The sequence below is a fragment of the Rhinolophus hipposideros genome (genome assembly GCF_964194185.1).
Source record: "Rhinolophus hipposideros genome assembly, chromosome: 5".
Taxonomy (NCBI): domain Eukaryota; kingdom Metazoa; phylum Chordata; class Mammalia; order Chiroptera; family Rhinolophidae; genus Rhinolophus; species Rhinolophus hipposideros.
The window spans coordinates 76527848-76544362 of record NC_138051.1 but is presented as its reverse complement, the minus strand read 5'-3'; the positions used below and the strand labels follow the sequence as shown (position 1 = coordinate 76544362).

At 39.6% G+C, this 16515-nt stretch overlaps 1 protein-coding gene across 19 annotated transcripts in view; it reads right to left on the bottom strand.

Annotated features, from left to right (window-relative positions):
• The window catches only part of SIPA1L1 (signal induced proliferation associated 1 like 1), a 335407-nt gene that overhangs the window by 29126 nt on the left and 289766 nt on the right, over positions 1–16515 (bottom strand). For 12 of the 19 annotated variants that reach the window (XM_081047663.1, XM_081047664.1, XM_081047665.1 and 9 more), the window contains 4 exons: positions 13159–13283; positions 10861–10923; positions 10307–10425; positions 6117–6559 (listed from right to left, as the gene is read on the bottom strand). In XM_081047663.1, the coding sequence (XP_080903789.1) occupies positions 6117–6559; positions 10307–10425; positions 10861–10923; positions 13159–13283 (750 nt within the window). The remainder of the gene's footprint in view (positions 1–6116; positions 6560–10306; positions 10426–10860; positions 10924–13158; positions 13284–16515) is intronic. The other 7 variants (XM_081047667.1, XM_081047669.1, XM_081047672.1 and 4 more) reach the window with 1 other exon arrangement.

The window sequence follows — 16515 nt, the reverse complement described above, 5'->3', positions numbered from 1 at the left end:
CAATTTAGGAGGGCTTCACAAGACACCAATTCTAAAGGATTGGGGGTGGGGTGGGGAATAAGTGATGTAGGAATGATTACTGTTCATCTATAACAGAGAGTTATTTAATAAATACAAGGGTACACTAATACATAAAGCATAATAGCATAGGGAAAGGAGACTAGGCATATGCAACAGAAGAGGCCTCAGGGGTTATGGTGGACCACAAGCTGAATAAGTCTGCAAAATGCTGAGCTACTTAAATAGGAAGCTAACGAATAACTATGAATGTTATAATTTTATTAGGCATAGCTGAGGGCATAGCTGAGAAGAGTCTCATGTCCAGGTTTGGCATCAAAAAAGGATAAAGAAAACAAAGCAGAAAACTTGAGAAGCAAAAATATGACTATAGGCTCAATCACTTTTATGAAAGACAGAGGGTTGAGGGAGATACATGCATGTTTTGTTGAAGAAAAAGTAGCTAGACAACTGCATTAAGGTAGGTGATGGAAAACTTAAAAAAAGATATGACAGAAAACCTTTTGTCTTAAAAGAACATTTGCAGTTTGCAATACATTTAATAGCCATTTTTATTCTCAACAAACACAGAAAAACAACCATTTAGTAAGTGGACCAGGTATTATTCAATTACAGATCAGTGACAAGTTCAAAGGCCACATGCCTGGTGAACAGAACTCAGACTTGGACCTGGATCTCAGGATTCAACTCTATTTTCCCTAATTTCTCTCTCAACTTGCCTGGAAGTGGAGGGCTGTTACAAAATTCTTTCTTTTTTAAAAATTGTTTTCATCTACCACCCCCGTGTCCCCTTAGGGGATCAAATATATGGTGATGGAAAGAGAACTGACTCTGGGTGGTGAACACACAATGTGATATATAGATGATGAATTACAGAATTGTACACCTGAAACCTATGTAACTTTGCTAACAATTGTCAACCCAATAAACTTTAATTAAAAAAAAAATCAAGTGTGGGGGGATTGTTTTCAAATGGCCTCTTGTTGGTGTCTACAAATTTCATAATCTTAGGCTTCAAAAATCTTATTCATGTTTAGAAAAAAACTCAGCTCAAAAACCCATTTATTCTCTCTGAATTGTATGTTTAAGCTGAACCTAGAGGAATTTCAAATAGGTAGATACAGGACAAAATTTTGAAGAGGAAGAAGACTCACGCACGTACTGAAATTATTCAGAATGATTATAGATTCTCTTCTTGAGATTATCTATTCCCCACCCCCTTTTTTAAGCAATTGGATACATTCTCATCCTGGTGGCATAGTTTAAATATGACAAGGAATGGACTCTTTGTCCTTTCAGAATCCTTTTGGTCTTATGATTTAATGGCATTTGGAGAATTTGGGCTTTCCGTATTGACTGAATAAATGGATTAGTTGCTTCGTAGAACAAAGTAATGATAAACTCTGTTGGTGAGCTCTGCATCAAGCAATCTGACATTTGTGGCTTCATTTGTTCAATGTTCACTTGAAATTTCAACCACAGTGGTTCTCTTTTTTAGTCTTTGAGGTTAGCTGGACATCATTAAAGTTCTGGATAAAACAATCACCCACTCCCATAAGGAGGAAGAAATGTGGGCAAGATAGCTTAGGATAGATCACCTAAAGTTCTGCTGTATGAAAGCAAAATAAAAGAGAATCCTGAATATTCACTGTGTGTGGGACCTCAAAGCAGAAATTACCAACAAAAACAATCTGTAAATGTAAGAGAAGTTGAGCCCACCACATGTTGAAGAGAAGGTTGTAGAGGTTGTATTTTCAAATTCTGAATAGCCCACAGAACTTAGAAAAATAATATTCTCACCTTAAGACAAAATATAGATGTGAGGAGATTGTTAGCAATGAAAAACAATTCCAGGAAGAAGTGATTTAACCGAGATTTAATTGAGAAATGTTAAAGATGATTTGATTGAGAAACGTTAAAGATAAAAGAAAACAATAATTTCTAAACAAAGGAAGGGAGGCATATTTTTCACACACATAGGATTCCAAAGAGGACAGAGAATAAAATGTAACCACCCTAGCTGAAACACAGACACAGAGACACACATACACAGATACTCCAGTGTGCTGGCGCAGCCCAAGGCATGCCCTCGTGTTCATATAAACTAAACACAAGAAGCCCTTCTGTACCTCTACTCTCAAGAAGCATACAGCTTTTCCGGCATGAATAGTTAACTTATTAGGTCAACTAGAAAAAGCACATTCATGAAATTGAACTGTACTGACAACTGTGGGCATTTTTCCTGGTCTTAAATCAGCCCCTCTAGTGAATGTCAGACACTGACCAACTTATATCCAGATTTGATTGACATTTGCATACAAGCTGTTATAGGGTCCTTCCTTGTTATGGTTTGCAGATTAAAAAACAAAATCTTACATAGAAATGGCTTTACTAAAAATTCATGCTGTACAAGGACTTCACGTATATATTCTCATACATACACCTATACGGTGCAGCTCTATGTAAATATTGACGCTTCTATAAAAAAGCTTTGAAATGTCAGTAGTTTTCTAGCGGAGTTGAGAGGACTTATGCTATTTTTGACATGGTATATTAGAGACCTTGAGTTGTCAGGCAAAAAGTGGGAACATTAAGGAAGAAGTTATTCCTATTTGTTCATCAAAATGTACCGAGGAATGATTAGGTTGGTGCAAAACTAATTGCGGTTTCTGCAATTTTTTTTTTTTTTTTAGCCTTTTAAACCACAGTTACTTTTGCACCAACCTAATATTAGGCTCATGAGGCACACACTAGGCAAAGGTGCTAGGATGAACATACTGGGTGAGAAATGCTGTTGAACTGGATAGCGGTAAAGATGCATATGATCACATAGGTGGGTACGGATTGGCTAGAGGGCTCTGAGGGGCCTATGGGAAGTGAAAGGAAGGCAGCGGAATGGCTGGCTAACGAGGGTGGATGTAGATGTCTGGACATTCAAACGGGTCAGGTCAGAGATGTGTGTGTGTGCACGTATGAGGCGGGGTTTTTAGATTTATACCGTGTGCTCTAAAATCTAGTTCTGACACTGGCAATACCACCGGCTACCAGGACTAGCGCTCTGTATACTAAGGAGGGAGGCCCTTTGGTCACCACATTAATGGGCACTGTCTACTGCCCAGGCCTGAACGCTCGGAAAAAATGAACCCAGTTGGTGAGAGTATATGAAAGTTAGAGCTATCTTCACCTCTCTTATGCTCACCACAAATCTTTTTCTTTTTTGGGGGGGAAGTGGTTCGTTGGAAGACCAGAAAGTAAAACAGCCATTATATACATACATACTTACAACCTCTCCCTAACTTCCCAAGCCTCATAGAAATTACATATATGCACATCTATAGTCTAGGGAGCAACACTTCACAGAAATTAATAGACTTTTTAATTGTAGAAAGTTATCAGTGTGCACGGCTTCTCTTAATGACATTCGAATTAACAACCCTATGTATTAGGTTGGTGCAAAAGTAATTGCAGTTTCTGCAATTATTTTTAACCTTTTAAACCGCAATCACTTTTGCACCAACCTAATAATTACCAACCTACATTAATGCAGTTCTCCTGGAGTGACACCAAAAAAAAAAAAAAAAAAAAAAAAAAAACCCACTGAAAAACAAAAAACCCTAACAAAAAATCCCTGCATAATCATCAACAGGGAGACTGGAGGACAGAATGGGTAGGAACACAGCCCAGGCAGAAATACACAGTGGAACTTAATCACTGTAATTTAGATTTTGTCACCAAGACCCAGGTACAAGCTCTTTTATGCATTGTCAAGAGATCTCTACATTAATTGCTGTTCCTGTCTTCTGAGGACACAAACACCCTAATTTGCAGTGATTTTAGTTTCTCTAGCAATGTGCATTTGGTGGCTAAGTCCCCTTTTCCTCCAGAAAAGGAAGGCTGCTAAAGCTCTGATTATCCAGCTCGCTCTGCCAAGATCAACAGACCGAAGTCACAAAGCATTTACGGAGTCGAGAAACAATGTGACTCAACCTACCAGTGGGTGGGAAGTCCTGCCACCCTCTCTGAAAGGCCACATCCGTTTCTTCTCTAGTAAGTTTGACTTTCAACAGAAGAGTTATTTCTATGTGATGATTTAAATAATTTCTGCATGGTCAGTTTGAAGCAGAAAATTTGGATAATCATTGGAGGTCGCCAGGCAGTCCTGATCAGCACATTCAGATAATGCAATCGCAGGTGCCTACTTTTCAGTGGGGACTTTGTAGATTCCCTGGGATTTGTCGGATTTGTTAGATAGTGTGGCCAATGTTTTGTGCTTTGGCTTCGGAAGCCCAGTCCTTGTCAACCTTACTCCATGGCAATGCCATTCTAGACAAGAGCTCTATAACTATAACTGACTTTCTTCTACCATCAAATTAGACCAGAGACATAGCACCAGATGAAATATCATTTTTTTTTAAAGTGTGTTTTTCCAGGACCCATCAGCTCCAAGTCAAGTACTTGTTTCAATCTAGTTGTGGAGGGCGCAGCTCACAGTGGCCCATGTGGGGATCGAACCGGCAACCTCGGTGTTAAGAGCACCGCGCTCTAACCAACTGAGCCAGCCGGCTGCCCATGAAATATCATTATTAAAAAAAGGTATCCTCCTTTCAAAACAAAGAACTGAAAACCAAAGCAACAAGAGTCAATCTTAATTGAGAAACCACAGAGAAACTATTCTGAACTCAAAATGTTCTAAGTCAATGTACAGACCATTATATAGTTAATGAGAAGATGGGGCGTGCCCAAAACAGCAAGTGAGTGTCATAATTCTGTACCACGTGATTCTATTTTATTATTATGGAATTTTATGCCCAGCTTTCTGTTCTACTTTTTCAGCTCATTCCTTAACCCACTTGAAGCACATTCTATTCCCTGAATTGTGGAAAGGTTAGCTGGATGCCTCAAGAATAGAGACTACATTGCCAATTTCCTTTTTGCTTAGGGGCCATGGAGTTTTCAGACCTATCACAATAATTTTTTATTACTGCAATGTGGGAGTGGTAAACAAAGGCATAAAACGCTTCATACCACAGGGCCAACCTGTTTTTTTAAAATATGGGAAGCTCAAGAATCTCATCGGTAACAATATAGAGACAATGAAAGAACTGAATATTTAACTGGTCAAGTCAAACAAATCCAGATTAAGTGGAGGACGTCCTCTCTCATGAAGGTGATCTGGGATTTACCGACAGATTTTGTGCCTGGATTCCTGTTTGAAAAGTAAAATGAAGTTTAGCTTCTTCGCTATTTTTCTTTAGGGCATAATGATCAAAGAAGCGCAGAGAACAGCAAGGCTTGATGCTGTCACACAAGCTGATCAATGACAACAAAAGGTAAAAGGAGAAACCACCACAGAGATCAATAGGCCCCAAAAGATAGCGATGGAGTGTTTCCTCCCTAAAAGGAAGAATCTTGTCATGTTTGGGTTATAGGCTCAAATCCAAAGGAGGAAATAAAAAATGGTATTATTTTGCCTATCCAAGGATATAGGGGAATGTGTATTCTTCTATTTTGAAAGGTAAATAGGATATCTAATTTTAGCTAACTTTTCTGTTGTACACCCCTCACCCTCAACACATCACTGTCAGGAGCTATTTAATGAAAAAAAAAAATTACCATGCAAACACTGCGTAAGTGATGTTCTCTGAGAGAGAGGCAGTTAGAAGATGTGTTCGGCATCATAAATAACACCCTGTTAGTCTTAGAAAAGGCCCTTTCCTTTTAAAAATATGGTCAAGATTTTCTTTTAATGTCTTCAAAAGACTGTTCCATTCTACTTTCTCTATCACTAACTGAAAGCCAAAATTACAAAATTCTTCTAATTCTGGTATGCAGTTAGGAAAATTTTTTATAAAACCAAAAAGAACTTTACAAAGACTGAAATCTGTAAACTTTTCTCACAGTTTAAAATGATGCATCGGGATTGAAGGAATAAAATATTTTGGTGGCAACTAAAAAGCACTAAGTATACAAAAATACCTGTCACTGCACGCAAATCCCCTTTCTTTACACACTGTTGATCAAAGCACAGTGGGATGAGGATGGAAACTGGATTGGGGACTGGGCTGGGCACGGAAGAAGCAGCAGGGAAGGGCAGTTACCTTGTGTGGGAAGCAGCATCGTTGATGCTGAAAGTGCTGTTCTCCCTTGTCAGAGGGTTGGACCCGGCCTGGCTCTTGCTGTGGATATCCAAGCTCAGGGAGGATTCGGTTTTCCGGTCCATGCCATGGCTCTCTGTCTCTAAAGTCCGATCAACCATGGAGATCACTTCACTGGAACTATGCCACAGGGGTCCCACTTTCTCCTTGCCTGGCCCCGAGCGAGGGGATGACGTGGCAGCCCCCAGGGAGGCCGTGCTGCCGTGGCTGGGGCCATAGGAGGTCGTGTCGATGCCACTGTCAGCAGAGGTACCTTGCAGATAGCTGTAGCTGTTGAGTTCGGATTCTGTGCGGTCCCCATCGTACCACTTCTCGTCACTGTGGGCACTCGAGGCGTTGCTGGAGAGGGTATTGCTGCTGGAGTGGCTTGAGTAGTGGCTATCCGACTGCAAGGGAAGCAAAATGTACTTAGGTACAGGTTTTGCGTCTTGAACACCGGGAAGAAAACATGGGAGGATGACCTGTGGCATGTTTCTAGTTACGGGGTTCTCAAGGCACCAAAACTCTGATGATGACAAACCAAAGTAAGACAGGAGGTGCCCGGAAACACCCAGTCAGACGTGTCCATGGCAGACAGCACTGGAAACTTTTTAAGAATCCATTTTTAATTATTTGACTTATGCTAAAGTATCAATACAATTGAGATAATTTTAATCAGAAAGAAAATCTTAACTGTCATTAGTCTTTAATATCTTAATCTTGAAATAGAAAGGAAATGACACTTCCACAGGGTTTATCATTAGAAAAGCCCTACTGTGTGCTCAGAGTAAACAGAAGGCAGAATATAAGACTTATTCCTAAAGAGATCTCCTTGTCTGTCCCCAATAAGCATCTATCTGGAGACAGCTTTCTAAGGTGTGCTTACATTCCCACCGGAGGTATAATTTATACAGAAGTGCTGAGTCAATTCAATAGGACAGAAAAATAGTCTTTTCAACAAATGATGTTAGGACAACTAGATATCCACATGCAAAAAAGAATGAAGTTGGATTCTTACTACATTGAAAAACAAATTCAAAAAGATCCAAGACCTAAATGTAAGAGCTAAAACTATAAAACTCTTAGAAAAAAACAAGCATACACTTTCATGACCTTGTGAAATGGTTTCTTAGGACACCAAAAAAACCCAAAAAACAAACAAACAATAAAGCAAAGAAAGAAATTAAAAACTTTATGCTTCAAATAACCTAATTAAAAAATGGTAAAAAAAAAGAAAAAAAAAAGAACAGATGAAGGCATACACACATGTGGTACATATATACAATGGAATATTACTCGGCCATAAAAAAGACTGAGATTTTGCCATTGTTGACAATACGGATGGACCTAGAGGGTATTATGCAAAGTGAAATACTCGTAAGTCAAACAGAGAAAGACAAATACCATATGGCCTCACTTCTATGTAGAATCTAAAGAACAAAATAAATGAACAAAGCAGAAACAGACTGACCGATATAGAGAACACACTGATGGTTGCCAGATGTGAGGGGGGTTGGAGAGTTGGGTGAAAAAGGTGAAGGGGGATTAAGAAGTACAAGTTGGTAGTTACAGAATAGTCAAGGGGATATAAAGTACAGATTAGGGAATATAGTCAATGATATTGTAATAACTATGTATGGTGCCAGGTGAGTACTAGACTAATTGGGGGGATCACTTCATAAATTATACAAATGTCTGTAAACGTCTGGCCACTATGTTGTACACCTGAAACTAATATAAAATAACATTGAATGTCAACTGTAATTGAAAATAAATAAGCACATAAATAAAATTTTTTAAAACGGGTAACGGGTTTAAATGGACACTTCGCCAAAGAAGATATACAAATGGCCAACAAGCAAATGAAAAGATAGTCAATATTTTCATTCACTAGGGAAATGCAAATCAAAACCACAATGACATAAGCCTTCACAAACAGTAAGATGGCTATAATCAAAAGGACAGACAATAATGATAGTTAACATTGTTGATGGGAATGTAAAATAGGGCCGCCTCTGTGGGAAAAGAGTTACAATTCCACTTTTGGTATCTACTCAAGAGAAATGAAAACATACTCACACAAAAACTTCCACATGAATGTTTATAGCAACATTATTCATAATAGGCCAAAAGTAGAAACAACCCAAATGCACATCAACTAATAAATGGATAAAGAAATGTGGTATATCTATGCAATGGAATATTATTCAGCCTTAAAAAGAGATGAAGTAATAACACATGCTACAACATGGATGAACCATGAAAACATTATGTTAAGTGAAAGAAGCCAGACACAAAAGGCCACATATTTCATAATTCCATTCATATGAAATGTCCAGAATAAGCACATCAACAGAAACAGAAAGCCGATTAGTGGTTGTCAAGAGCTTGGAGGGGATGGGAAGAGACAGGGTGATTGCCTAAGGATTCAGGGTTTCTTTTGGGGGTTCATAAAAATGTTCTAGAGTTCGATTGTGATGCTGGCTGTGCAAGTCTGTGGCAATACTAAAAATCACTACATTGTACACTTCAAAATGAGTGAATATTATGGTATGTGAATTATTAATCTATCTCAATTAAGATAATGTGTACAGAACCTTTTCTACACAATGGCTTAGTTACTTAGAACATTTTATAGTTTACCAAAGAAACAGGATTTCAAAAAATATCTAAATAAAATAGTATGTTAAATTAGATGGAGGCAGAAAATCCAGATACTTGGTGGAGAGTAAGAGAAAAGAGGAGAAAAGGAAGTATAAGGATGGGGGGGTGGGAAGGGAGAGAGGGAGAGAGAAGAAGGAAAGAGAGGAAGGTAGGGAGGGAGGGAAAGAGGAAGAGAGAAAGAGAGACAGACAGACAGAGAGACAGACAGACTATTGCCTGAGGGCAGGTAGGGGCAGGAGGACACTCAACTTTCACCTCAGAGTGAAAGATAGAGATCTCTTCTCCTTAAACAAGAAAATAGACCAGCTAGTTTACTGGTGCTAGCTCTAGTTTTTCTCAACACTTTCGCATGATCAGGTCTTCATTTATTTTTAATGTTTGTAGGGCAGACTGCACCTGTACTGTAGAATTTGGTAGCCCCAGGCTCTTGTGGCTATTGAGCCACTTTAAATGTGGCTAATCCGAATTGAGATGTGCTGAGAGAGTAAAGTACATAACTGATTTCTACAGAAAGAGTATGGGAACCACATATGTACTGTTTAATTTTCTAGTGACCACATTTTAAAAAGTAAGAAGAAACAGGTAAAAAGACTTCTAAGGATATATTTTCTCTAACCCAATCTATTTGAAATATTATTTTACCACGTAATCAATATAAAAATTGTTAATGAAGGAGAGGAAATGGACAGATCAACTGGGGCAATCTATCATTTACAAGTAGAACTCTGACAACATCACGTTTCATCAGTAAATCTCTCTCTACACAGCCTGTGCAGGGTGCTGGCACACGCAGACACACACTCTCTCTCTCTCTCGTTTTTCTAGCTTCCATATTCATATAGCTAGATCAAAACTTACAGGAGCCCTCTCATTAAAAGTTCTCTGAGCATCTTATAAATTAGTGAATATGAAATACAGTGTTTCCTCATCCTATAGAGTGACATTCTATATAAATACACATACATTCTGTATAAATACACATTCCAGTGAATAGACAGACTAAAGAAATCAACTGCATTCAAAGGGGATGAAGGAAATGATCACCTATCCCCGATTCTGCAGTAAGTGATCAGGAATTGTACGTGACTATGATAAAAGGACAAAAGTGGGTGCAGCTATGGAAGAGCAGAGCAGCAGTAGGGGGAGTTGTCAGGAAGCTGTCTGTCCACTTGGCTGAGGTTCCAACCACATCTCAGGCTTCAATTGTGTAAGCACCTAAAATCCATTTCTAACACATTTCCGTTCCTAACGTTTGAGGATTGTCTGTGATTCGATCGGTGGCCTTCCATCGAGATAAGCGGGGGTGGCGGGAGCATACCAAAGAGGAATTTCAACTCATCTCAAAGCAACCTCAGGGCCATGACAGCAAATGCCCGCCTTCTGCCAGGATGGCTTCCTCTTTGACCGTGTGGAAGAAAGAGCAGAGCAGACCCACACCATTTTCACACTGTCAGGAACGTAACATTTTTAGTATTTTACAGTTAACTTACATGCCCTTGTTTGTTCGGAGACAAATGAACCACGGGATCCTGCCGCATTAATCTCCCACTGGGGCTCTCCCGGAAAGCTGGCAGTACCTTGGAGACTGCTGGGAGATGGCACGTTGGCTCTGGAATACAGCACAGGACATTAGGGTGCAGGCACGAAACAGATCCAAGCACATGTTGACAAATGAAGACAGCTTGCCACGGCAGCTCTTAGTCCACTGACCAGCAAACTCTGAATTCCAGCAATAAGCTTGTTAAGTTTACGCAATAGGCAGCATGTCAGAAAGTAAGTGGCTGATGGGGAAAGCTGGCAGCTGGTGACCATGTGTCACGTCATACACATTAGCATAGCCAAGTACCACCAAACCAAAGGCCATGAACGATGAAACAAAGTTAGGAATCCACTTTTGGTGTGTGGGGAAAGTCTAGAAAATATGGATTGAATTTATGAAATTCATTCATTGCAAAGTGTGGCTAACCTAGTTTGGTCTACATTACCTAGACAGGCATGGATGCAATCACGTGTTACTTACCATGACACTTTGGAAATATTTTACCTGTGTATTCATGCTGCTCGAGGAAAAAAGAATTGAAATCCTGAGGTCCTCTATAACTGTAAGCTAAGCACAACAGAAAAGACACACAGCAACTAGTTTACTTAAAACAATTGCTTCCTTTTGGACTCCAAGCTGGCGTTCATGATGGGGTTCCAAGTGTGAAAGATAAGCGCTTTTGCTTCTTTAACACACCGATAGCTATCAGCAACAATTCTGAGCTTCTGCAACACCATTCCTCACATGTAAAGGGGCAACATACTCTTTGACTCTGACTCTCAACCATTTCCAAGAGCAGAGAGGCAGAAAAATGAACATCCACTGAGACGAGGGAGCCAATTAATCAAGCTAAACTCCTTGCCTCCACTGGGGTACCAGGTGATAACACACTGATGTACAAAGACAGGTAAGTCTGGCTAACAAATAAGAATCTCCTCAATATTTTCAATGAGTGACCTGAAAGTCATTAGAGAATTTCGTTCTCACAAATTGAATATATAAAGATCAGACCTCTACACACTCAATATAGTGCACTAAGTAATGAGAAGATAATTCTTTTTCTTGATTTCTCTCTAGCATGGCTTATACCAACTAAGTCTCAGATTCCTTCTGATGTACTAATTAGAAAAGGCTGGGTTATTCTTCTGTAATACTGGAATATAAAAAAATTATAAAAATTTTATTTTAACATTTTATTTGAAGGATTTTAGATGGAGATGGGCCACCAGTTGGTGAAAAGGCTTCTCTGGAAGGTTGGAAGGGTACTTAAAAAAAAGAAAGAAAAGGGCATATCTTATTAAAAGGATGAACAAATGTGTTAAAAGGATTCATTGATATTGATTTCAGAGTCTTACCTATTAAAAGTGGGATGCCACTAAATTAAAGGGGACACAAGGAAAAAGACTCGAGGCAGGTTTATGTGAAAGAATGAATGAATTCGGGTCTAGGACGGACCTTATTACTACCCTTTCCAGTCCCAAGATACCTTTTCATTCCCCATGACTTCACATGAGTAGGAAGTATGACACTGAACGTTATAGAAAGGGCTTGCTGGCAGCTTCTTCTTAAAGGCTGCACTAGAAGCCAAAAAAAGCTGCGAAAGTCATGAAGAAGGGATCCCTTGCACATGTGTCATTACCATCTCAACAATATCAAAACATATGGGATTAAAACCATTCTGTCAAGAGCAGAACAGCAAATCAGACTATGCTCAGGTTTTCTGTGTTGGGGGTGGGTGGGATGACAGTGGGGAATGACAGATGGCTTCAATAACATCTCACTGAAGTTACGGGAACAAAGCAGATCTTCAGAACCTAGGGATTACATTTCTCATCCTCAACTCCTACCTTAGCTTTAATACATTCCCTCCTATGTCCGCGGTGAGGACTTTCACATCGCACCGTCATTAAAACAGAACAAGACAATGCATTTGCAGAGAAGATAAAAAGATGGGCCTTTGTCTTAAAAAGTTGAACTTTTCCAGACCTGAAATTTATTATTGTTTCTAATCCCACAGTGATGTGTAACGCTACTAAAGATAAAGGAAAAAACACCAACAGTCTAGATTCTAGACCCTGATGTACCAACTAAATTCCTGATGCTACTGTGTTGAAAGTTAATCTTGTTTCATGGTAACATTTTATTGTGTCAACTAGTGTTACCGTGTCAGTGCAGAAAACTGCATCCATAGAAAGGAAGGGCTACGGGCCCCAAGTCCAAATGAAGGCTCAGTAAAGTAACTCTTTCCCACCCAGCTGTTTTATCCTGTTAAGGCACGTCCTTACCTGACAGCTTAATAGTAGAGTGGGGGGTTTGCGGGGAGCATGTAAGGGAGGAAAGAGATTCTAACCAAGACTCATTTGTGACTAAGCAACAATTGTATCTCTCTCACATCGCATACATAGTTTTTGTTTTTTATTATTTTTGACTCCACAATAAGAATACCAACATATCTCACAGAGTACTTAGCAGGGGCAAAAAGAGACAAACAAGAGGAGAGGAAGATACTTCGGACACACGTGGTTTGGTAGCCTGGCATTTTAACCTCAGCCCTGAAAATAATTCCTATGTCCTTTTGCTATCTTTAAATTTGGGATCACTCAGAATTCCTTGGCTTGTCTCTCAAGTCTCAGGTGCTGCTTTCACTTACTCATCACGTAACCGAGACTCACTTCTCATGCACATTCATTCATTACCCAGGCTGTATTATATAACAGAATTCTTTGATACTATCATCAAGCGGTGGCCCAAGTCACTTCGGTGTAAAAGCAACTTGCTTCTTGTAGAACTTTAGTTACTTACCCATCTGATCGGCAATGCTATCCTCACTTCTTTGCCAGCTGGGTGTGGATTTGCCGCTGCCACCAATGTCTGACTGGGTGTTCTGCCTGTCAATGGAGGCTGGCGACCGGCGGCTTACTCCAAACCTGTGGTCAGGTCCCCAAACAAGGGCAAAGACGACATCAGAAACCTCATCCATAAGGAGAAGGTAGCGAACTAAACTCTAATAACAGGAACGAATTAGATCTGCTTACATGTCTGCACTTGTGAACTCATCTTTGTGCGTGTGTGAGGGGGGCTAGAACTCTGTTACGGGCAAAATGCACCACTCTGTTCAGAAAGGTATGGAGGCCAAAGAGGTCAACTGTAAACAAGGCCAGGAGCCATTAGGACTGGGTCAACCTACGATATATAAAGATACCACAATCTCCTAGTCCTGTGTAGCCAAGCTCAGGCCGTCACTCACAGCCAAAGAAAAAATGTCACCATCCTAATGTTCCAGGTGTACCTTCCCATTGGTACATGTCAGGGGTTTCTCTTAACTCAGTAATCTGCTAACTCACTAAGTCATTCATTCTTAGAAGAAGTATTTTCTGAACATTTGCTCTCAAGTCTGAAAGACAAAGACTGCTATCATGTACATTACACAGGGACCACTTTGAAAATGCATAAATTTTAAACTGCCTTTGGGAAGGGAAAATTAGAAATAGGTAAACTGGTATATAGAAAGGCAACTGTCTAATGCTGGAAAGAATATTTGACTGTTGAATGAGCCAGTTTTCTTTTCCCTGTGTAGAATACTAATACAATATATGCTTAATTAAAGCATGTGCCTTAATGAGCACTATCAGCAGAGTAAATACTGATTGAGCCTAGGAAAAAGGGCCAGAGTATAAAATTCAGAGTATAAAACATTCACGTGGAAGTTTACAAAGTTTTATTATTGTTACTAATGAATTTACAACTAATCTATGCAATAAAAGACTAACCAGGGTCTGAACTGATCGATGCTTTTGACAGATTCCTTATCTGCTACAAAGTGATAAAGGCATGGGGAGAACTACCCTGTGGTTGGTGGATTGAAAAGAGCAGGTTAGGAGGAGGGTGACCTGAAGCCAAGTGCCAGCACCCTCACCCCAAGTCATTCAAGTTTCGTTTCCATTTCTTTATTTGTAAAATGGCAATTCTATTATGTGAATCTAGGGAGAAAAAATCTATATGAAAGCATTTGCAAAGTAGAGAAGGCTAGTGAATATTTTAGTAAAACTCCTACTATAGTATCTCCCTAGTTACTTTTGCACAAATGACATTGTTTACAAGCTCAATGACAAGCCTCACTAAACAAAGTTACCTCCATTACTAAAAACAAAAACATTGGTTTATGAAAACCCCGGTGAAAGCGCTCATGTGCAAAAAAAAAAAAAAAAGAAAAAGAAAATTCACTAATTATGATCTTTGCCATCTCCTCCCTAAGTAGGGTCCTTGTTTAGTTTAGAACAATGAATATCCTTGAACTGGCCCTATAGTCCTATTCTAAATTTCCAGTACATTAAAACTTTTTCAAAAAGACACAGAGATAAAAGTGAGCATTGGATTCTAATTTTGCTTTTACTTTTTGGTAGCACTGTAAACTAAAGACAACTTTTTAAACCTCCGAATTTAAAGCCAAACACTTTTCTGGCTGCCTGGTTTTAAATAAACGATAAAGTAAGGCTGTCTTTAAATTCTGCTTTGAAAACTATTTTCATCCAATGGACTTTTAATTTCAGTTCTCACATACACCCCTCATTTATTGCGTGCCAGAGTATTAGGGATACAGAGATCCCATCCTTGAGGAGCTCAGACAAAACCTGGTCTAAGTTTACATTGTGCCTCTTTTTGAAGAGCTTCATTGTGCCTTTGTTTGGAGGAACACTTAATAGTTTAAGAGTCACAGTTTGGATTTGAAGGAGTAATAACTTGGCTGACACATGAAACACAATCAGTGACCAAGAACTGTCTACCTCAGGAGTCAGTCCACTGCTCTCCAGAGTAGGCTGACAGCTTTGAAATCTCTCCCTCCTGATGAGCAGGAAACATCTCTATAACTTTCATTTACTGATCTCAGTAGCCCTCACAGACAAGTTTAAACCCTCCTCTAAGAGTGCTGGAAGAAAGCTAAGGTGGCCTCCTTGCCTTCCTCATTCTCATCTTCAGGTTGTACATCCTCAGGGGTGGTTCTCACACCACGGTCTCTAAACTCTCCTCATTTACCCAGTCTGTCCCTCCCACTGGACATGCCCTGCCTCATCAACATTCCCCCAAAATAAATCTCCCAGGATGGCAAAACAGACTCTATGTCTTTCAACAGTGTTTCTTTATAACTACCTTTCATTCCTTTTCATTTATCCTAACTTGTGCAGGTTCCTTGTCTTCGCCCACTCAGATGGAGCAGGCATGATTAACCATGCTGTTCAATTTCACCTCTCAACTGATTTGGATGGTCTCAGTATCTCACCGGGGAGTGGGCAGGCACATACACCCATACAGGCACTGAGCTCACTGAAGTGGGGAGAGGACTATGAGAGGGTTACATTTATGGGCAATGATTGTGTACTGACCTATTGTGATCTCATGCTTTTAAGCTTTGTAACGTTTAACATTAGTGAGAGTGCAGCAGACCGCATACACTCCTGTTTTATGATCAACTTGTACATACCTATTTTTTACTAGGCTAAGCTGTAGAGTAGATGGAACACTTTCCCTTTGGTAATGGTAACTTTAAGATCAAACCTGGCCCAGGAGCAACAGAGGTGAATCACACAGCAAACCAGTGCTTCTTACGTCACCGACATAGGCAAAACCTGCTTGGGAACTAGAGGAAAACACTCAAAAGGGGTCACCCCAAGATGTGCCTCTGTGGTATATGGTTTATTTTTTAACTAAAGGCAACCAAAACCCTTTGGGCTGAAGAGAAACTTCCGTCCCCCTCCTTAACTGCTAAGAAGAATTTAAATTAGGGGCCTTAATACAAGATTATTAGAGCTAGCTTTTTCTGACCTGTCTATAGGACAGGGCAAACGTCTAATTACTGAAGGTCTGATCTTTTTATCATCCTTTGAACGACCTTCCTCTCCTCTGAAGCCCCAAGGTGCCTTACTCAGAATATCACATATACCTCATTTTCCCTTTATGTCTCTGAACCTCTTATGTAAGGTCTCTGACTAACTCATGTATGTGGGATTCCCATACGTACGTAATTCAATTTGGTTATTTCCTCTTGTTAATCTGCCTCAGGTAGATTTATTAAACTAGTGAAAGAACCTTGAAGGGTAGAAGAAAGTTTCTTCTTCCTCCACAGTATCATTATCATCTTGTAATATCTTATTCCATGCAGTA